We start from the raw sequence: 23,511 nt of genomic DNA on the forward strand, positions 1-23,511 counted from the left end.
AGCTCTAGAAGTTTGTACCAAACAGTTTTCCTAAAGTCTCCTGAAGTCTTGTTGAAGACAATGAAATGATTTCACGAGCAGCAGGAACTACAGTAAATACACCACACCCACCTTAAATGCACACTCTTAGGGCTGTATTTTGTCATTTCCATAACTAACTTGAGTCATAATAGAAATGACTGCTCATTTGTCCGTTAGACTCTATATTTGTTTCACCTCTTTATGATTTGAGTGTTTTGTGGTCTTGTTGGTAGTCGCATGTTTTTATCCATAAAAATGAATGTCAGTGGAGTCCAAAAAACATTCATTGTTTAGATATTTTTCAGTGTGTCGTCTCGTCTTTTGTGTTTTACAGAATAAAGAAAGTCACACAGGTTTGCAACGACAAGAGTGTAAATTATGACAATTTAATTTTTTTGGGTGAACTATACCTTTAAGATCCGATAAACACAGGCTAATTTGGATGCTAAATATTAAAACCTAACAAATAGAGAACACATTACAGCAGCGGCCCGAGAAATGAGATGGGTTTGAATGTGTTGATGGTAGAGGACCTAACTAACAGTGATAGGCCATTCTACAACCTTGGCAGAAAAGAAGCCATGATCCCCTTTGACCTTTAGAAGTGACCTTAAAGAGGACTTCTTATGCTGTTTTACTTTTTTAACTTTCATTAGTGTGAAATTTTGCTGTTTGAGCATGAAAAAGGTCTGCAAAGTTATAAAGCACAAAGTCTACTCCAAAGGGAGTTATTCTCAATATCAATGCGCAATGTTTCTGAATTCCCTGAAACGCCTTGATTGTAGTCTTTAATTTTCTTCCAGGAACGAACACGTCACAATATACCTCATTTAAATAAATCCCGCCCAAGGCATACGCAACAAAAGAAGCGAGGCCTGAGGCGTTTCTTAATACCAAGTACACAAAGTTCGTACTTGCGTCCTTGGTAGTTCGTACTTGCCAAGTTCGACTCAGGAGAACGAACTCCCGAGGACGGGAGGACGCTAGTCTGGCGATTCTGCAAATGGCACAGCAGTGTTCTTGATAACATCACTCCGGTTATCCCTGTATGTATATTTTAGGCAACAATAAAACAAAATATGTTATAAAACACCACTCTGCCTCTTTTCATTTAAAAAAATCTTAAACATTTTAATCGCCACTCAAATGTGGTTCAGGCAACAACGCGTACATTGATTATCTACACGGCATGTATTTTTAACAAAACGAAATATAAAACACAACCCTACCTCTTTTCATTTACATTTTAAAAATATGAAACATTAATATGTGGTTCAGGCATGTGCATTTATACTCTGATTTATAGATTTATGAGACCAAAGATTGCCCATTAGATTTACACAACAAGACGAATTATATCAGAGGCAGCGGACTAGCCGAGGTAAGGCTGTTCTCGGTGGGGTTAATGAGTGCTGAGCGCCCGCTGATAGCCTGGATCTCAAAAGTCCGAAAGCGTCAGATCAAATAGGTGCTAACTTTATAAATAAACCACATATTTGAGCTTTAAACAACTACTTTCTCGCTTAAAAAACTCTTAAAACTTCATTTCATGACACAATAACAGTAGTATTTTTAAATTACGCGGGTTTTCTCATCCGCTATTGACGCTTGCTGGTTGGTGCAAGGTGCATTCTGGGATACCTGGATGTCTCAAGTCCGCACAAGTCACCTCTCAGTGCATCCTCGATAAAAGGGGTGGATCAAGAACACATCCGGGGATTTGAATTGTGCTTGGCTAGATGTGAACTTTGAACTGGAAACGTACTTGGGGTAGCGACTGATGACGTTTCACAAGAACACAATTACAGACAAGAACGCATATTGAGAAACGTTTAGTAGTGTGTTGAAACTTGCGATTATGGTAAGGGTCATGACATTTCCACAAACACGCTCAAATTAGTTGACTAATCACAACACACTGGTCCAGCTGACCAATCAGAGCGCATTGCACTTTTTGGAAGGAGGGGCCTTATAGAGACAGGAACTAAACAGGGGTGCGTTTCCCGAAAGCATCGTTGGCCAACTATGGTCGCAAGTTCCGTCGTTACCAATAGAGTTCAATGGACATTGCGATGAACTTGCGACCATAGTTGGCCAACGATGCTTTCGGGAAACGCACCCCAGAGCGTTACTGATAAGAGAGGTGCTGCAACAATGTAAAATGTGTGAAAAATAATGTTTGTTTTTTTACTTTCAATCTTGAAAACCTATTGTAGTAGACCCCTAAAAACATCAAGACTTTGTAAAAGGGCATAACTGGTCCTCCTTAAAAGTTCTATTTTTTATTGTAAAAGTCTGTTCTGAAAATCAACCTCTCTTGATCTTTCCCTCTTTATTTTTTTTTCTTTCTCTCACTGTCTTTAGCTTATCAGTCTTGATAAACGATTACTGATAGCAGCATTGAATCATATACATCTTTTTGAATGGAAAAGAATGTCTGGAGTATATTTCAGACTGACTGCATGTTCAGAGGCCGAGGGATTGTAACGTGAGAGAGATGAGGTTTCATCATGCATAGATTTATAGCAGTGGTCTTTTCAGTAGTGCATCAGTTAATTAGCTGTTAAATGCTAGTTTTACACCTCACTGCCAGTAAAGAAACACCAAATGCAAGTTCAGCTTCTAAAATGATCATTTTATCCACTGAGCAGACTTGTGAATGTGGACAGGTATGTGGGACTGGGATATGTCTCTCATTACCACGGTTACAGCTGCAGACGTGGCAAAGTGTCACATCCAGGAAAGAGCAAAGCTCCACAGGAAACCTCTGAGTTTGTCCTCACTTTACCTCTTTCAGCTGTCACTCAATGATGTTAACTCCTCCCTGGCAGTCTGTTGCTCCAGTTAGATACAGCAAGAGTTTGAACAGAGGTTTGTTTTTGATGTACTCTCTCTGCCAAACTTTCTGCTGTCTGTGCATTTTGGGGTTTACGTGTTAGCTGCAAATCAAGAAGACTGTTTACAGTGAAGACCGCACATACAAAATCCAATTTTAGCTTCTTCTAAAGTTAAGACTAGTGTCCTACTTTTCTGTCCACTACTTGAGCAGGCTTACATTAACAAACAGATTCTAAATTAGTTCCCAACTAAGAGATCCATGTCAGTGTAAATAAAAATTAAATAAATAAAAAAAGGTATATTTGGAAAGAATACAAAACCGATTGATGTAGTCTGATTTCTTAATGCAGATGAACTGGTATAAAGTCACAAATTGTGCACTAACACAAAATGACCAGTAGATGGCATGTATTTCCACAAAATATCCAGCTCATAAATATAGGCTACACATAGACAAATATGATCACAAAATTCAAGCATGTCATAAGATGATAGAATAACCATGTGGTCATGCCACGCTTTTAAAGGTCATATAACAGAAAGAAAGTAAATTTTTTTTTTCTCCTCAAAAACAAAAGTGCATGAAAAGTGACATTTTCTTTATTCTGTATAACTCATTAAAAATGTAATGGTGATGAATGAGGACTTGGCAGATATTCTAACATAAAAATGTATTTAAAAAATGTGCATCTAAAATGTATTGGCATACAAATGCATGAATCATTAATCTCTTAAATGCTAAGTTCAGTATCCTTGCTTTGCTGGATTGATGCATGGATGCATGTTAGGGTTAAAAGCGAGGAAAATAGAGAGATATAGTGCCTGTATGAGCTGAGTTTGTTCCTGGTTGGCATAGTGACCGCTCTGTGTCATGATGCTTGGGTTTTGTAGGGGTTTTGATAGTCACTGAGTGTGCATTTAAGTCCTAAGCACCTCTCATGCTTAAGCGTCGCTCTGCTAGCGAGACCAAGGCTGCTGTAACTTGTGCTTCTGGTACGTAGGCTGGTCCATTGAGTATCATCTGGGATTCTAGCCATTAAACTACACGGCTTACCCACCTCCCATTCTGTAGGTTTGAGATTGAATCTAGTCACCAAAACAAGGCTCATCAAACCACATGGTTTTTGTGTCATCATGATACAGTATATAGAAAATCTGCATGCATTTTTTGGAATAAAAGATGGAATGTCATTGTCATCTCTTCGTTTTGTGAATCCTCTGGGCTGTCCAATCCTATTACATTAAGACTGAAAGTTTGGGACAAGGGAAAAGCAATCAGATCTAAACATAAAGGGCATTTGAAAAGTAAAACTGTTTTTAATTAGGGCTGTCAAACGATTAATCACGATTAATCGCATCCAAAATAAAAGTTTGTGTTTACATAATTTATGTCTGTGTACGGAGTATAATTATTTTCTATATATAAATACACACACATGCATATATATATTTAAGAAAATGTGTTATTTATATATAAAATATTTATATATAATATAAATTATATATAATATAAATATATATACACAGTATATACATGCAAATATTTCTTAAATATATACATGCATGTGTGTGTATTTATATATAGAAAATAATTATACACCGTACACACACATGTATTATGTAAAAACAAACTTTTATTTTGGATGCGATTAATCGCGATTAATCGTTTGACAGCCCTATTTTTAATATGATGTTTATATACAAATATTGAAATCTGTCTTGATAAAAATCAACCCATGGGGCATAAAAAGTCATAGAGTTGCCCTCAGTTGACGAAACGCCTACAGTATAATGCGATTTAATTCATAGATATCATAAATATTACAAAGTTAAGTTAAACTGCAGTGTGTTCGTTACATTTTTTACTTGGAATTAAGCTCACCTTATGGCTTCCATCATTCACCCTTCCTTCTCCATGCACCCTTTGATTTAATCCAACAAATATTGCTGTTTTTCTCCCTTCTAAAGTCTCTCTAGCACTCTCTCATTAATCTTAAGCTCCAGAGAAGCAGAAATCCTCAAAAGACTGATCTGTTTTAAGATCAACTGAGATGAAACAGCAGCTTTCCTGCACGGGACGACTGGGGCTCGAAATATGAGTGTTAGGTCAGTAGCAGCCAACAGCCTGACGACCTCCCATTTGTCCTGTTTTTGAAAGGGTTAGAGACAATCTGCCATGATCAACTACTGGAATAGATCATCCCATAAAGATAAAGATTTTAATGAACTATTATTTGCAGAATTTTAATGTTGTTGTTACTTATGTACTAATACTTTTTTAATGGTGGAGGAGTCTGAAGTCTATGCTTTCTCAATAGAGCCTCAAGTGTTTATTCAGTTCATATTTTGTTTATCCATATCCTTTGTTAGTACAGTACATTACAAGTTTAGTAAAGTTTAGTAGAAAGGGGTCACTTGAGCTTCAACCTGGTTGGTGCTCACGGAACAGGACGCAGAAATCAAAAGAGGAGACCCAAGGTCTAGCTAGGACCAAGGAGCAGGACTTGACTCTGAAAGCTTGACTCTGAAGAAGACGCATGGGCATTTTGCACCAATAAAAATCACTTAAAACGTTGTGTGCTCCGGTCCTGCTCCTTGGTCCTAGCTAGACCTTGGGTCTCCTCTTTTGATTTAGTAAAGTTTAGTTCAACTAAAAAAATGTCATCATTTACTCACCTTCATGTCATTTCAAACCTGAGTTACTTGATTCCTTCTACAGAACAGAATGAATTGTGAATAATGTACTGATCACATTTTCATGCTATTACTGTACAGTTAATGGAGACTGGAGGTTTCTGAACCAAAAACCGAATCAGTCACAGTCATCAAGATGTCAAAATTTTCATTGAATTATGGCATAAAACTTTTTGTGGTTCTTGGAAGAAAGAAATTCATGCAGGTTTGGAACAACATGAGAGTGAGTAAATTATGACAGAATGTTAATTGTTTGGGAAATGCTCGTTTAAGAGTTGTCGTGCGTGTGTATGTGCTTATTTTTTTTTTTAAACTGGTTCATCCGAACCCGCAGATATCACAGATGTTAAATGAAAGCTTTTACTGCTGGCATATGATGCTAGTTTGGCTTGGAAATGGTATCTCATTACTGCCAAATTGCTCTTCTACACTTATCTTCCTTTGAACCTTATTCTTATTGTGTGTACTTTCATTGTATTGTTTTGCTTGATAAATATTATCAGTAATTTCACCTAATGTACAATGTATCCACCGGGGAACAGAAATGATCATAATGCGGGGATACTCAAAGTCTGGCTCATCACAACAGTCTGGATTTGTGGGACAGTTCATTTGTGCTTCTGTTTCTGCACTGTAAATGAGCGTCACAACACCAGAAACCAAAAAGCCATCCATTATAATGAATGAATCTGTCTAAACTGCATATGAGCGTGTCCATTATAGTGCAGTGTAGACTGCCTCGCTGATTATAATTGTGTTGTTTTGTCACATTGCTTGTTTGCAGTGTAGATGGGGTGTAAAACTTCTCATGAAATGTTATCACAAAATGTTTTGCAATTTGTTAAAAATCCGTTTCTTTAAACATGCAAAGCATCAGAATATGCAAATATTTTCATCAGTGATTGGTACCAAGTGTCAAGTTGTTTGCTGCATACTTAAACCTTTACAAACCATTACAAAGGTTTTTATGTTTTTTTTTTAAATAATTTGAATACATATAATTATTCTAATTTATATTGTGTATATACAAATGTGCTCCAAATACGTCCATCTGTTCTGTTAATAACTGTAACTGAGGCTACAGATGCACAAGATTTGAAAATGAAGAAGAGGCTAAATTATGACAAAAGAATATATATATATATATATATATATATATATGTATGTATATGTGTGTGTGTGTGTGTGTGTGTGTGTGTGTGTGTGTGTGTGTGTGTGTGTGCGTTTGATTTATATTACATTGTGGGAACCAAATGTCCCCACAAGGATAGTAAAACCTGAAATCACCTCCATTGTGGGGACCAGCCAGCCACGAGGGAAATGGGTTAATAAACATACTAAATTATATTTTTTTGAAAATGTAAAAATGCAGAAAGTTTTCTGTGATGGGTAGGTTTAGGGGTAGGGTTAGTGTAAGGAGATAGAATATACAGTTTGTACAGTATAAAAACCATTAAGTCTATGGAGAGTCCCCACAAAGATAGTGAACCAGACGTGTGTGTGTGTGTGTGTGTGTGTGTGTGTGTGTGTGTGTGCTTTTTTAGACTAAAACTTTATTGTCAGTTATTAGGCAAATAACAAACTGAAACAACTAAATATTCTTTATTCACACATAATAACCAAAAAACGTAATATTTTGTATGGAATTCTTTGGACTTGATAACAGCTTACATTCTTGCTGGCATTGACTGTTATTGACTTCCAGATAGTTTCTTGTTGTTCCCAAAGACTTGCTTTTGATTAAACTTTTGTGCAGTCTATCGATGATTCAAGTCTGGACTTTGTCTTGGCCAACTGGGACTAAAGAGCTTACACATTACAGAAACAAAAAAATGATTTTGGTAATCATCAATACTGTTAGTTTAGGGTTAGTTTACTGTTAGTTTAGTGGCACAAACCTTAAATTGCGTGGTGGTCTAATAAATGTGTTAAGCACTACATATAATATGTGTGTGTGTGTGTGTATTTAATGTGAAATATATATATATATATATTCTTAAATGTTTAAGAGTACATGGTTTCTTTAGCACACACTCTTTTTCTTTTGTCATTTTTTCCTAATTTAGCCTAATCGTCATTTTCAAATCTTGTGCATCTGTAGTCTCAGTTAATTAATAGAGCAACTGGACGTATTTGGGGCACATTTGACTGGAACATATGGCCAAAAAAGTCTTAGTTTCAGAATGATGAAGCAGAAAGTGTTCTTGGAATAAATTTTTGATGGGAAACCCAAGCTTCTGACCATTGTGGTTCTCAAGAATCCAACCTTTCATTTTCACATTTCGGTGCGCCTTTCAAAACCGAGAGGCCGAATGAACGACCCCAACACTTGCCAGACTCTGCCGACACTGGGCAGGCCTTTATTGGTTCTCTAGCACTTCAGCTGTGCAGACACATAGACTTCATCTTCATCACAGCATTTTTGAGAAATACATTTGTGGCAAAGGTAAAAACATAGTTGTAGTGTGTCGGTTTGTTTTCTAATGCTTAAATTGAATTTGTGACTGTATCCTGATTGATTTCGATTTCGCTATATGTGTAATTTTCATGCTGGTATGCTCATAACTGACCTTGATTTTCTTCAGGGTCAGTTTTGAGGATGTTGGTGCAAAGGATCTTTTGTTGTTAGTTTGGTTTTAGCACGGCTGCAGATTTTGACAGTACTACTATATTTCTTGTTAGCGGGCTTTGGCACAGACATGTCATGAAATGTCTTAGGTCTTGATGTTTGGGTAAAAGCACTGCTGACTAACCTTTGAAATGCGACTCGCATGTCATTTTCCTCTGTTCTTTTCTTTCCCCTAGCTGCGGGGTGCCCGTCTAGTGTTCAATTAGAAAAGACTGAAAAAAGAGAAAGGAAAAATCTTTTATTTCTCTATAGTCCTGAGTCACTGCAAATGTATAAGGCTGTGAACGGTCTTGTTTGTTGGTGAGGTTGTGATGATAAAATGATCCATTAATGATAAAAGGATTCATTAAACTGATCAACTGATCAAGATTCTTTTTTTAGATGAAAAGAGACTACAGGAGGATACCAAAACCTGCACACTTCCTTATGACTGGTGTAGCCTATTGGTTAACAATTTGATCTGATGATCAAAAAGTTGTAGGTTTATGAATGATCTCCGTTGTCCTTGAGAAAGACACGCAATCCCAAATTGTTCTAAAGGCGCTGTATCTGTAAGAAGTGTGCTATGAATCACTGTGGATAATAGCTTCAGCTAAATGTCAAATTAATCATTTAATGGCTTTAATGTTTTGCATGTTAATAATTTGCATGTTAATTATATTCTGAGCATTTTAAAAGTCTTTAATCTCACTCAATTGGTGGAAAGTGTCAGTGCCTCCAATCTCCAATATCTAACCACAATCTAACACCTTCAGAAATGCATCTCAGGGAAAGAAACAAATCAGAAAGAGTTACAAATGGCGTAGTATAAGTACATTTCCAGATAAATGTAGTATTGTGGATAGGTGTGATTGGAATGGTGTGGTAAATACATGGGTGGAATGGAAGGAGAGGAAGGGTGTCAGAAGATAAATTGAGGAGAATGAGCTGGAAAGGGTGGACTTTCCAACAGGATCTCCCAATTGTCTCCCCTCTGAGATTACTTTTAGGTGTTGAGGAAGAGTTCACCAAAAAAAAAAAACTTTTATTTTGTGTTCAAAAGGGTGGGGGGAAAAATAAGAATTTTAGTTTTTAGGGTGAAATGTCATGCATACAATCAGGCTACTCTTCATTCTAAAAAAATATATATTTTTGGAAAGCTGAGATTGTTATTTGAGGGTAATGTTCTGTTCCTGTTTCATGGCACATGACCAGTAACAAGTCAGCGATATTCAGCGGTCTTATGATTTAACAGTATTGCACAAACACCATTTCTTTTAAGTCATGAATGCTTTTTAGAAACATCACAATTGCAACTAGATTTTTCTCTAGTTTACAAAGCCCTGCGTGAATATTTACAGAATATAGTGATTTTCATTATGAAAGACTTCTTATTGTCATACATTCTTAGAAGAAAAGGTTCTCTGTATAATCTTAAAGAGTTCTGTCAGGCACTTCATACTCTATGGGTTCTCATCATGGGGTCATTTTATTTTAATTCATTTTTAAATTTTAAATGAATTAAACTGCATGAGAACTTACTTTATCACTAGAAAAAATTAAATAACCGTTAAACATGAAAGTATTATACCGTAATTTAAGACATTTCTCCTGTATAGAACCTTTTTGGCATAAAGGGTTCTTTAAAATTGAGTTTAGAACCTTCTATATAGAACCCCATTGAACCTTTCTTTCTAAGAGTGTATAAAATAGTAAAGGATTGCATTACAATGCTCTTGCCGCTATACGGACAAGCAATTACCATTGAAACAACCATACAAACACATACACAACACAAAATGTAAACTGATGCAAAAGCACCAATTTGGGTGCATGTGGGTTTCAGAGGGTCTCAACCTACCATAATGTACACGTGTCTGCAGGCGTACATTAATAGATGGGGTGGGTGATCTTGTGATTCTCAATGAGTAAACATATACATGCCCTTCAAAACCACGCATGGATCAGATGCCCGAAATGGTTGAGCTCTGACTAAAGTGCCCTCTGAGCTTGTGGGAGTGAGTGGGGAGGTGTTCTGGGAGCTGTTGATGAATCTGTGCTTATGTCTATGTAAATCCTTCTCTACCAAAGCTGTTTCAGCACCACAGCAGAGACTTTCAAATAGAAAGGGTCGTAGACACAGAGAAACAGAGGGGGGAGCTTAGAAAGCCCTGCATGGTAAACACAAAGTGGCGGTGAGTATGAAGAGAGAGAGAGAGAGAGAGAGAGAGAGAGAAGGAGGAGAGACTGTACAAGGAGAGAAGTCAGTGAGTGAGATTGCAAGACCAGCACACATCAGAGCAGAGAGCAGTGCTGTGGATCTTTGCTTTGGAATCTGTCAGACAGGAAAACCCAAAGGAAAATTAATGATAAAGAAGAGCGTTATATAAGTATCAACAGTTCTGCTTTCGGACAAAAGGGGAAGTAGCTTGTGTTTTCTCTCTCGTCGCTCAATCGCACACTCATCAGAGTGAAACAGGGACAGTTGAGCTATGGGGACGGTAAGCGAACTCTGTGCGTCCAGCTTCCAGGCGTTCCTGTGTCCTACGGTTCGCCCGGCTCCTCCAGCAGGTGGGTCTGTCATCATGAATTACATCCATTAAAAATCTGGGATTTGTCCAAAACTATTTAAAGGGATTATGAAATGCATTTTCAGATGTTTAAGTTATATTTCTGGAGGTTAGCTTATGAAGTTAACAAAGTTTTTTTTTTTTTTGTAACCAAATATTTGTAAAATTGATTTTCCACCCTCATTTTCACTATGTCAAACACACTCTGTTTTGAGGGACGTTACCTCTTACAGAAACACAAGTAAACACCCACTACGGTGATCGAAGAGCTTCATTGCAACGCATCCATGCCCTTCACCACAGTATGTTTGACATGTTTTGATGCTTGAGATGGCCAGCACTGTAATAGAGACATCTGTGTTGAAGCCCGAGGCAGAAAATACTTGCTTTCTTCACACTTTATTAATATTAAACTCAAGAAAACATTGTTAATCCATGTATACTGATTTATTAGCAGCACTCTTGATAGCGTTATGCCGGCTGTATGATGACGTTTATTATAAACACTCTTAAAATTGTTAATAAATGTACTTACATTTACAAACATGGCCCTGCCATAGATTTCACCAAAATATATTTGGAAAAACAGTCAGCATGTTGAGCATAATTATGAAAACAGTCTGGTGGTGTGAAATAACTCGAACAAATGAACTTTCTCGTTCAATTGCTCTGGAACATCAAAATAAACTTCAGTCATGTATTCGTAATAGTTTCGTAGTTAGTTTGTCTACATCCAGGGACAGAATGCCGTCTGGCTGTCTTTCTCGACATTCTCCCACAGCAGTATCACTCTTCTGACTGATAGACACGAGTTATTAAGAGCACACCTTCTTGATAGTAACCTCTTATGTGGAAATAAATGTCAAGATTTTTCTATTTCATGACCCCTTTGTGATGCATTCAGCTGGAACCATCTGAGATCTGAGTAAAGTCACGAGCAAATGCATGTTATATTAGTGTTGTTGCCGTGGTGATAAAAAGTGTCCCTGGATCATGAAAGTGTTGGATGGAGAGACGGAGCTGCCGTCATGCTCATGCAATGTGAGACAAGTCGTTTGTTGTGTTGATGGAAAGTTGCTGAGTTGTCAGAAATGGTGTTTAGGATACGGTTGCAATAGGCCTACTAATAATAGTGTCTCCGTGTGGTGATTGTGAGACTTGAAACGTCCACCTGTTGCCCACTGACCTTCAGTCATGTCCTATATCTATAGTCATATGATCAGGTTGCATTGTGGACTTTGTCTGCACTGTTTTTTAATGTACTTAGTCCTGCATTCCTCTGTTTGTGAGTGTTTATTTGTTTGTTTTAACACTCTCGGTGGGTTTGTGCGTGCTTGTTGCTCATAAGTGCGATTTGTGTGAATTAGTGTTGGAGCTGCTGAGAGAATCACTTGGTGAGAATGAAGAGGAGAAAAGACAGATGAAGGGGTGGGATTGATGAAGATTTGATTCTTGGTTGATTTTGTTTTAGGCATCATAATAAGAGAGAAAATAAATGAAGGGATTAGATCTGTGGCTTTTTATTTTTCTCTTCTTCTTTTTTTTTTTCATGCCATCTGTCAAAACTCCGTGATAAAATCCCCCTTATGGTCCCAAAAGAAAGCACATCAGAAAACACAGCAACTTCTTGTTTTTGGACAGAATCTCTTATTTATTTTATAGAGCTTTCCTTAATTTACTTAACAACTGTAGTAAATCGCAGAGATGTTTTTTACTTAATGGTTGCTCTTCATTGCTCTTAATGGAGGTCTCTCTTGTGTTTCCTGGAAGTTCTTTGTCTCAGATGTTTCTCCTATTCCTTGGGAGAAATAAAAAATGGTTTTTCAGACTCTTTCTGCAGGTTACTTAGTTGTAGTTGGCACTTGGCAGCAAATGGGTTTATGAGTGTGTCAGTGAATCATTCACTCAACCAAATAATTTAAAACGCTGATTTATTCAGACTCCATACTGTGCATTGTTTGGAGACTGCTTTGATATTTGGAGTTATTTTAGTTGATGGAGCAGAAACAGATGAAGTAACTGGGAATATTGTGCCTAAAATGTAAGTGATCAGTATTTATGCCTTGCATACTGAACTATAGAAAAGCAATATATCACACTTGCGAAATACTATTGCGCTTGCGCTATATTGCATGGATATTGGATAATGATTCAATAACTGAAAATACATATGTACATGGGTTCACTGGCGGCTGGCACTGTGTCCTTGTTTCTTTGTTATACATAAAGGATTTAATGAATTTTATTCTTTTTTTGCAAGGCAAAAGAGTTAACCGAGTTAAGTCAGTCCGCCTTGGACTAGTTTTCGATGTGATTTCAACTAAGTATTTTCGGCCGGACTGTTTGAGTACGCGTTTTCAACTGATCATCTTAAGTTACCACATGTTTTCAACTGATAATCTAAGACAGGGTAAGTCTGTTATGCTAAAATAACGGAGAAAAACAAACCACCTAACCATGTTCATTATTATCTAAAATAAATTTAAAGAGTATTACATATTCCATCAAGACGTTGAAGATCGACCTGTTTTCAATGTTGAGAAGTCGTAATTAGACGTTGAAGATTTACTTCTATTCAACATCTAATAGACGACTTTTTGCTAGCTGGTAAGGATATTTCATGTGAAAATAGTGACTACTTTTTCTTAGTATATGTATATACTGTATATGGATGCTGTGAATCCATTTTAGGAAGTCATTTGTCATGAATCATTTCCAAATCACATGGACAGGAAATTCAATGCATCTTTTTGCATGTTCTTTCATTTCTCCAGAGTTTGGCAAACTACAGCATTTTTCAATCCAGTGAAATGGGAAGTAATTTACTTTGAGTGTATTAAGGGCTGTTCCCATAATGACACTGAGCCCAAATAGACAAATACTGTATGTGTGAAAAGCTGCTCTCCTGTTCTGCAGTGAATCCATCATAGAAATAGACATTTCACTCTTGGCTGATCATTATTTTAAATACAGCCTCTCAGCATCACTGTTATGTTATTATAATGACTTTTTATATAAGAAGATGCAAAGCATCAAGATTTATCAAGACTTAGATTTATTTCTAAACTATTTTTTTACATGATAGAGGAGTCTATCATGTTAAAAAAAAAAAGTGACCAGTCCTTGGAACACGGCTGTATTTTTTTCTTTCTTTGTAGAAAGGTGCAATTGAGAGGCCCATTCCTCCCCAAAGCTTTTTACTGTAAAAGTGCTGGTCTGTCTGTATTGAGAGATTTCACACTGCGCAAAAAAAGCCTTAGATGAGTCTAACTTCACTTAAAAGTCACTCCAAGTCAGAAATAAGAATGGTACAAAGGAATAATCAAAAGAAATGGGCCGTGGGAATGTGAGAATGGAGAGGGATATTGTGAACTATTGCGCAGTGAGGAGGAAGTAGATTGCGTATAAGAGATTGAGTTTCATCTGTTCATACGCACACACACTATGAATCAGACGCCATGGGCGGCTCAATGAATTCTAATCGTAATGAGTCAACAAGTCAATCAAGCTTTCTAAAAAAAATAATAATAATTAATTGCATTTTTTTTTCTTGATAAAAATTGTGATTGCAAATTAAAATGATTTTAAAATTCAAAGTTTGATGTGCTTGTTTGTAGGGCTGCACAATTTGGCCAAAATTATTATATATATATACAGTATATGTTATTATATACAGATATAGCTATAAAAAATAATAATAATGATTATTATTATTGTTATTATATTATATTATACATATACTTTTGTGTATACGTATGCAGGTTCTTGGCCGTAATAAGCTGCAACATGACAATGCGTACTTGCGCATTCTGATACATTCTGTAATGCAAAATGTGTGAAATCAAGCTTGCATGACATCTATCCAATGTTGCTGGAATTAGCCTAAGCATAGCTTACTCATGTTATTGCTTCATATTAAGCTGAGATAGTAGTATTTTAACACCACAAAAATGAAACACTTCACCTTTAGATTGAATACACACAGCTGCTCTCAGAATGAGCCCCACAACAAGCCTCTATACTTGAACCAAATTTGACCTGCCAGTTTTGCCTAATACAACCTATCCATGCACATTTGTAAAAACTCTTCTTTTTCATACACACACAGCACAGTGTTGGTGGAATTATTGAATTATGATGAATTATTAGTGCTGGAAAACGATTAAAATGTGTTGAAATTTGGAAAGAAAATCCCATAATATGTAGATGCACACAAAGTCCAAAATTAACACTCACAATAAATTAATTAAAAAAGAAATGTGTAACAACTTTTACAATTAAAATTAATTATATGTATATGTATTTGTGTATATGCCATAAAATTATTTTAAAATGTCATATGTCATTATGCTTATATGTTATACGCTTAAAGGGAAAAACCCTTTTTCATTATGCGTCTAAAACTGTGTGACTAAGGAGTTTGAAATGTGTGTGAAATTACCATTTGAAGTAACCTACCAGGCACATCTCTCTTCCTAGATAGTTGGAATGAGAGTATGCTTTAGAACAATCGAAAGAAGAGCGAAAGTGACTATAGCGTAAAGGGGTTATGATGAGGAGAAGGAGTGTGTGAGCGGATAGAGGTGTGATATGAGTGAAGTGACTCATTTTTGGACTGTGAGCCCATATTCTCACGCTGGAAGCAAGTCAGTGCTGCCCACTCATGGATCTCCCATGATGTCGGTGTGGTGGCCCACCAGTTCTTCTGAAGGAGTCACCGTCTGTGATGATAAACAGTGAAACAGTGGCAAAACAAATCTTATTTACATCTAGCTCTTTTCCAAAACCTAATGAGCTATCTATCTGCCTACACAGGCAGCTGCTTTCTGTGACAGCAGACTCGTGAGTTTTGACACTTTTGGGTTTTTGGGCGTTTGGGTGACTCAACTCAACGATTGATTTCAATATAGACTTTGTGTTGAGATTAAAATTTGCTAGGTTTTGGAACAGTGCTTTTATCTCTATATCTTAAATTTAATTTTCTTACTAGTTCTCCAGAGCCTGTTATTGCCTCTCCTAAATCTATTATTTCTGGGCTCTCTCATTTATTGCATCTACTTGACAAGTTAATATCCAACTCCTGTCCCTCATTTTCACATCTTCTCATCTCAGATCTCCATCAGGGATGAGCAGAGGAGAGTGGAAACCTACACGCAGTAATTTCATCTAAAACAAGTTGCCTCTTCTCTCAGAGTCTTAAAGGAGTTCACAACTTGTGATTGTGTAATCGTGTCATTATTCACTTCACTTCCATCATTTAATTTCAAAGCCTTCTGATTTCTTTAAAGGTATAGCGGAGGATTTTCTTTTTCCGGGTGGATCATCAAGACTATTGGTCCTCCTAAGTGTCAATCATTCTGGTGATATGTTTACGTAAGGCCGTCGTACGCGCTCTTTCACACGATTCACACGATGGCATGCGCTCAAAACACAGGTTGGGCTTCCCACTGATGCCTCAGTCACGAAGTTTCTACTTGACAGGTAAAGTTTGGCATGCTATTTGGGAAATCCATTTAAAATCACTGCTAGTAAAAGTTAATGTAAGCTATGATTAGCTCGTGCACACGTTTAATAGGCGTTCCCTCTCGGGAGCAGGTAGAGTGTTGCGCATGTGCAATTTTTCAAAAAGTGGAGAGGGCGGTTCTTTTCTAAAATTCGGGAAAATCCTCCGCTATACCTTTAAGTTATACAGTAAGCTTTGTGTGGAAAAACGGACTGGAATTTAGTTTATAATCTATTAAACTCTTTCACTTCATTAAGCAAACAAATCATTCAGTCCGGTTTTGTAAAGTGAACCAAACAATTTAATATCATTTAGCATTCAGACTTACACTTGTGTTTTGGTTTTCATGGCTTCAAACTTTGAATAAGGTACTTTGATTGACCACTTGATATTTGTCATTTTTGGACCTTGACACCTCAATCCTGATTAATTTTCATTATATTGAAAATACTTTTTAAAAGAGTGGCCAGGATTTTATTCAGATGAACCTGTTGTGCTCCGCAAAAGAAAGAAACTCATACTTGTTTGACATTTTTAGTTTTTGGTTTTAGTTCGTTCACCCTCCTGAATGGACCTTTCCACTTCTACAATAGGCCATAGGACCATGGTGCATTTGTGCCCTAATATGTGGAGTTGAGTTCTGGAGCTGCACCTTTCAAAGCAGTGAGTAATGCCATCATAAACCGAGGCAGCCTCTGGGGTTTCTGCTAATGTCTGATGCTTTGCTCTGCTCTGCTCCATACATGGGCTTTATTGGAACAGGCTGTCAGCATCCCAAGCAGTGCCATGACCATTTCTTGAACGCAATGGCCAATCAGAGGTGTTTAAGATGGCACTGAACAAAAACTCCTGCGTTTTTGAGCGATGAGTGGATTCTGATGTTCTGCATGCTCGCAAATCCTCTCATTATGACAAATAATTATGTAAATAAGGGATTCATTGTGCAGTCAGCTTAATTGGTTATAACTGAACTTTGCGAGATTGCAATGAACTAAGATGAGTGACAGCTTTTTAGTGGTTATTGCACGCTTTCTGCCATGCCAAATCCAGCATACATTGTGCTTGCTCTTCTGTTCAAATTAACAGTGATTTGTGAACGCAGACACTTTAATAACAAATGATTTATCTGGAGCGTTTATGCTGAGAGATGTGTAGGTCGTGCGGTGACATGAAACTTGAAACTATTTCAAGGAAATCTAAATGTGTTTTTAAAGGGGAAGCGCATCATCTCAACCTTAGCCTGGAGTTGGTTCAACCTTAGCCTGGAGTTGGTTCACCCTTATGTGTTGTTGGTGGAATTGATGAGGTTTTGTGACTCATGTTTATTTATGAAGTGTAGGCATAATGTAAATGGGTTTGGGTGTATTTGTAGGATGGACTATGTTGTGGTTTAGTGTTGTTTTAATATAGAACTTGGTCTACTTCCGTTATAATAAATACGGGTTTGGGTTGTCATATGTTCTTGCCACTGCCCTGCAGCCATGATGTTTAAAATGAGGGCGAATACAGTCTCCCACATGTAAGTCAATGTATCTAAACTTTGACACATACTATTCAGAATAACTGTTTTATTAGATGTGGGAGATGTTTCATGCATCACCCTGTCACAGATATATTGCAGTGTCACATCAGACTCCCAAGGGATTTCAGAAGGATTTATTGCCATGGCTTTTGGAGCTTCACTGTTGACTTTGCTCTTATGCTCATGTTTAAAACCTCAGATTTTTATTCTTTTTTCTTTTCTATTTTATTAAAATGTCATCACATAGACTGTAATGAGCCAGTAACATTTGAAGAAAATTAGAATTGCAGTTATCAAAATCCCAGAAAGACAAGCAAAATGAACACTTCTGGTCACACTTTAGTTTAGGGAACACATATTCACTATTACCTTTCGCCTCAAACTCCTAATTTACTGCTTATTAATAGTTAATAAGGTAATTGTTGCAGTGGTTAAGTTTAGGCATGGGGTAGGGTTAAGGGATGCAGAATATAGACATGGGCGTTTGTGCATTTTAAGTACTAATATGCAATAATAAGCAACTAGTTAATAGTGAGAATTGGTCCCCAAACTAAAGTGTTAAATTGATCAAAAGTGACAGTAAGACATTTATAATGTAACAAAAGAATTCTGTTTCAAATAAATGCTGTCCTTTTGTATTTTCCTTTAAAGAATCCAGAAAAAATATAAATATACTAAATTTACATTTTAAATTGTAATAATATTTAACAATATTACAGTTCATTTAAAAAATACAATTACATATTTCTATATCCCATTCCCACACACACACACACACACACACACACACACACACATACACACACACACACTTGGCTCTTATTGTTCAGCAACATTTATGCTTCTGTTATTTCCTTTCATATACTGTGTCCATGGAAATGGTTTTTGCTCTGAATCATTCATCATGACATGGAGAGCATTAGAAAAATTCTTTGAGAGGGCTATTTTAACAAGTTTCTTCTTTAATCGTGCAGCTGCTGTGCTTGCTCTGACTTTTAATTCTGTGCTGAAAACAGAACAGCCCACCAGGCCCTCGTGATGCAAATGACTGTGCTGACCTCAGTCTTCACATGGACACTTCTCAGAGATAGTCACATATGGACAGCTTAGATGCTGACGATGATTGTCTAGCCAATGTGGTTTGTTCTCAGTTGGTAGTGTCACAGAATGGTTAAAGAGCTTCTGATTAAAGGGATAGTTCACTTTGAAATTAAATTTTGGTATGTTTTAGCTTACCTCAAGGGCATCCAAGATGTAGGTATCTTTGTTTCCGCAGTAGTTTCAATTTTGATATTTTTAGGTCAAACCGTTCTTGTCTGTCAGTCATATAATGCAGGTCTATGGTCACCACCTCAAAGAGCATGGACAGAGAAGTCCAAGTTTAACCATTCGACATCGTAAGTACACATTGATGGCCTAAGACACGAAACGAGCGGTTTGTGTGAGAAAACTAACAGTATTTATATCGTTCAGACTATCAGACTAAGCCAGAATGCGCACGCGCGCCCTCAGATCACTTGAACGTGGTTGTGTAGAGGTAAAAACGATATAAATACTGTTCGTAAAAAAAAGAGAATATTTCAAGTTAATTGGATTTCATTTGATCATTTGTGTGTGCGTCTCATTTGCTTTCATTAAATTGTATTATTTAATCTGCAGTATATCTGCCATCAGCCGCTCTTCTGTCTAAATACGCATCAGGCATTAAATAAACAATATATACAGAGATTAGGATAATGCCTCTCTTCACAAACACCACATATTTTATTTTTGCTGCAGTTTATCATTATCTTTGCTTTGTCCTCTACGGCGCCACCTCACCTGCTCCCTCTCTCTGTCAGCTTTAAAACAGGTGTGCGGTGGTAATGAGTGTCTTTTGCATAGCACAGTGTGTTCTGGGAAAACAGAAGTGAGAGAAGGAACGAAGGAATCAGAGATGTGGGGGAGAGAGAGAGAGAGAGAGAGTGAGAGAGAGAGAGTGAGAGAGAGAGAGAGAGAGAGAGAGTGGTAAGATGGTATAACTGTTTATTTTGGTCTGTCTCCACCTGGTCTTGAGATGCCTTGAACTCAAACCACTTGGCGACAACACTGCTAATTCATTCTTAAAATATATATCAATCCATGCAGCCCTGCAATCTATTTTTGATAGTTAGTTTAGTACAGAAATGTTTACGAAAATGTTTCAGACTTTAACCTTGATGTATGTTAGCTTTTATACAGTCAGGAAAAGCATAGCAGAAACTCCAAAACCACTTTAAAGTGAGCTGCCAACCTAGGCAGTGTTTTAAAGTGTCCCTATTATGCTTTTTCGGATATTACCTTTCATGCAGTCTGTGAATGTAAAAAATCTGCAAAGTTTCAAAGACCAAAGTGCTTGACAAATGGGGTTATTTTCTCCCAAAAAGAAAGAACCGATTGTGAACTGCCTGAAATGATTCGTCAGTAATTCCAGTGTTACTTCCAGCAAAGACCTATGCAAGTTTGTAACAGATTTGCTTAACGCCATCCCTATGGTCTTCATCGGCTGCCCGTGAACAGTGTTTGCTTTGACCCGCCTTCAAATACTGTAGATGTAGCTGAGGCCGGGAAGAGTTTGATTCGTTAAGAACCATTAAAATTGCATAATTGGGGCACTTTAAGGCATTTTAGGCATACACTTTTTGGACAGATTCAAAGGTAGCAAGTATCCTTTTCTGAGAATGCAATCCCATAATGCACTGTAACAAGCTTTGTGAAAAAATTAAATGGCAGATGATTTTTTTTAAATGCGTGTTATTTTTTAAAAATTAGCTTTGCCCTAATTAGTTTTTAGGTCTATATTTTTTAGCAAAATGTCATAACTCGATCTTCTGGTGAAACAACAGACTTCTCTCTGGTAAAGTGTGACGGACTTCTTCAATAATTTAGCCCGCTTAAACTCCTCCCCTTTTTGTCAATCGACTACAAGCTCATATTCAAATCTGCCTCTATCAAATCAACAACCGGTGGACTTAAAGTCCTACTTTTTTTTTCTTTTTGCCTCACTCTGATGCATGTCAACGTCACAATATGGAAGAAAAGATCTGTCAGTACTTATGTTTCATTGATCAATTAAAATAGCTCTAATGAAAATGGACTGTTTTGCCCTGTTTTAGTGTGTTAAGTAACACGCATTATTAGCTTTGCAACATGCTAATGCCAAACTTTATTGAAATTGTAATGTGTGAATGAGTTTTAAAATCCACTTCTCTTTCATTCTCACAGATTCCCTTGCTTGATCACAGTATGGTGTAATGACACTCAAAGGTTTGTGAATGTGTCATAACCCCTACACAGTGGGGTTAGGGTTAGAATAGGGTTGGAATGACCTTTTTTTCTACAACCACAGCCTTAGCAACACTTCCTCTGTAATAATACCTGATTTTCTGAATGTATTGAATATAGCATCTTGATGCTTTGAGCTACAGCGATGTGAACTGGCCTCACAATTCTTGAATGCTGTGCAGTTTTAATAAGATGCTCTGATGGCTGTCTCATTTGGCATTTAAATACAGCTTTTAAAAGATAAAAGCTTGAGTTGTTTGCTCGACCCTGGTGCTTAGTAATTTAAAGGCAGCCATCTGAGAAAGAATGCGGCTAATGGATGCTGCGTTATTTAATCTTAAAAGAAAATATCGTTGTAATGTAATGTTTTATGTATACAGAACACATACATGTATAGCCTATATGTATATATTCAGGAAAACAGCACAATTGTGAGTGTGATTATTGGTGCTTTTATACAACAGTTCAATAAAAAATATGGTAATATTGAGTAACTTATATTTCCTTTCAAAGGTTTGCGATAAGATTTTAAAAAGAAGAAGAAATTCTTTACTTTTATTTTGCAAAGATGCTTTAAATTCACACTTAAGACAATGATAATGTTACAAAAGATTTCTATTTCAAATAAATGCTGTTCTATTGACCTTTCTAATCATAAAAGTGTCCTGAAAAAATATCTATCACAGTTGCCATAAAAAATATTTTAAGCAGCACAACTTTTTTCTTGAGCAGCAAATCAGCGTATTAGAATGATTGGATCAAATGGAATGAATCGGTTCAGTGAATAATTCAATGACTCACTCATAAAGTCAGTTCACGTGTTTTATTCCTGAATGAATCAGGCTGTGTGTAGTATGAGTGTAATCTGGACGTATACATTCGCCATGTTGTCATTATCATGTGACCTACCAGCGTCAGTTACTGTGCGTTGCTTCACCGCAACTCACAAATCCTCTCCCGTGGCCTCATGGGATAGTAAAGTGTCCATTGTATGCACACTTCAGAATCACGCTGGAAGTAGTAGTTCATCTGGGTACTTTTTGCCTACTCTTTTATGAGTGTGAATTCGGATATATTTATTTTGTTACATACTGTACTGTTTTTCGCCTACTATATAGTAGGGAAGTTTGCGATTTTGGATGCAGCCATATCTTTTTAAGTGAATCGCTTGAATGAATGATTCATTGACTAATTGATAAAGACTTGTCACCACCTACTGGACAAACTATGTAACCTGCAGAAAGAATCACTGAAAATCCCCACGCTGCATTTGAGCAATCAGCATCTAGAACTAATTATTCATTTTTATAACTGTGGTCAACATTTTTGGGGTTTTACGATTGTTTCGGCTTTGGTTGATAATATTGGCTTCTTCGATGGATCATTTCAGTTTTGCAGAAACTGTTTTGATCAAAAGCCCATAAATATACATTGTTTCATTGTTTCCTTACTTTTGATATTTTGTATATTTTAATGTAATCCATTCACAGCACAGAGATCTGTTTGGGATGAAGTTACGGGACTACAGAGTTAGCCAGGGTGATTTTAGTGGTTAGGTTATAAGGTGGAAATGATATTTAAATGTATTCAGACTATCTCGCTAAGGATTGTGATTAAGTCTCACATCTGCTTTGCGTTAAACAAAAGACTCTGTGTGCTAGAACTGGCTTACACTGCACACACACACACACACACACACACACACACACACACACACACACACACACACACACACACACACACAATCAGAATACAGAATCAGCATAGTCAATCGGAGGAGTCTTGTCTGAATTTTAGCTCTGTCTGTTGGGTAAAGCAGTATCAAGTAAAGGCACTGTATTTCCCGGAGGAGTCTCATCTCATTTCATTTCTCCCGTCTGTTCTCCTGCTCAAAAGATGTGTTTGCTGCAGTTTCGGCGAGCAGGGGTTCTACATCAGAACTCAGATAACACATATTTTCACCTCAAAGGCAACATTTATTTTGCTTATGTACACAGATCCAACAACAAACACATATTTTAACTTCATATCTTACATTTTTTTACACTTTTAATCTTTTCAGTGCACCTGTTGTACTGAACTCTCCTATCTCTCTTCTGGGTCGCAGAGTTATATAGTATATAATAATTTTTGCAATCAGTAATTGAAGAGTTCATCTGAAATTTTCTTCTAGAATGATCATTTTTATCAAGCTTGTATAAGTTCAGTAATTTCACTTAAATGACAATCAATAGGTAATTTTCATTGCCATTTAAGTGAAACTTAAATATACGAGCTTGATCAAAATGATCATTCTAAGAAAAATTCAGTTGGCACTTAGAGGCTTTTGCATCTGAACGCTTCAGTTTAATACCTGAATTTTAAATCCTCAGGTTTTCTTCATGATAATTACTTTCTCCTTTGCCGGAAAAATTCAGACAACTATGCCAAGATTTCCCCAAAAAGTATGAAC

General features: G+C 36.8%; 1 protein-coding gene across 2 annotated transcripts in view; it reads left to right on the forward strand.

The window, feature by feature from the left end:
* The window catches only part of cyth1b (cytohesin 1b), a 67,674-nt gene that overhangs the window by 825 nt on the left and 43,338 nt on the right, over positions 1 to 23,511 (forward strand). Inside the window, exon 1 of one of the 2 annotated variants that reach the window (XM_079851303.1) lies at positions 10,394 to 10,732. The exons of the other annotated variant lie outside the window; for it this stretch is intronic. Coding sequence (XP_079707429.1) covers positions 10,654 to 10,732 — 79 coding nt within the window. The 5' untranslated portion in view covers positions 10,394 to 10,653. Of the gene's footprint in view, positions 1 to 10,393; positions 10,733 to 23,511 lie in introns of those variants that run through there. 2 annotated transcript variants of the gene reach the window in all.

This window comes from Squalius cephalus (genome assembly GCF_949319135.1).
Source record: "Squalius cephalus genome assembly, chromosome: 19".
NCBI lineage: Eukaryota > Metazoa > Chordata > Actinopteri > Cypriniformes > Leuciscidae > Squalius > Squalius cephalus.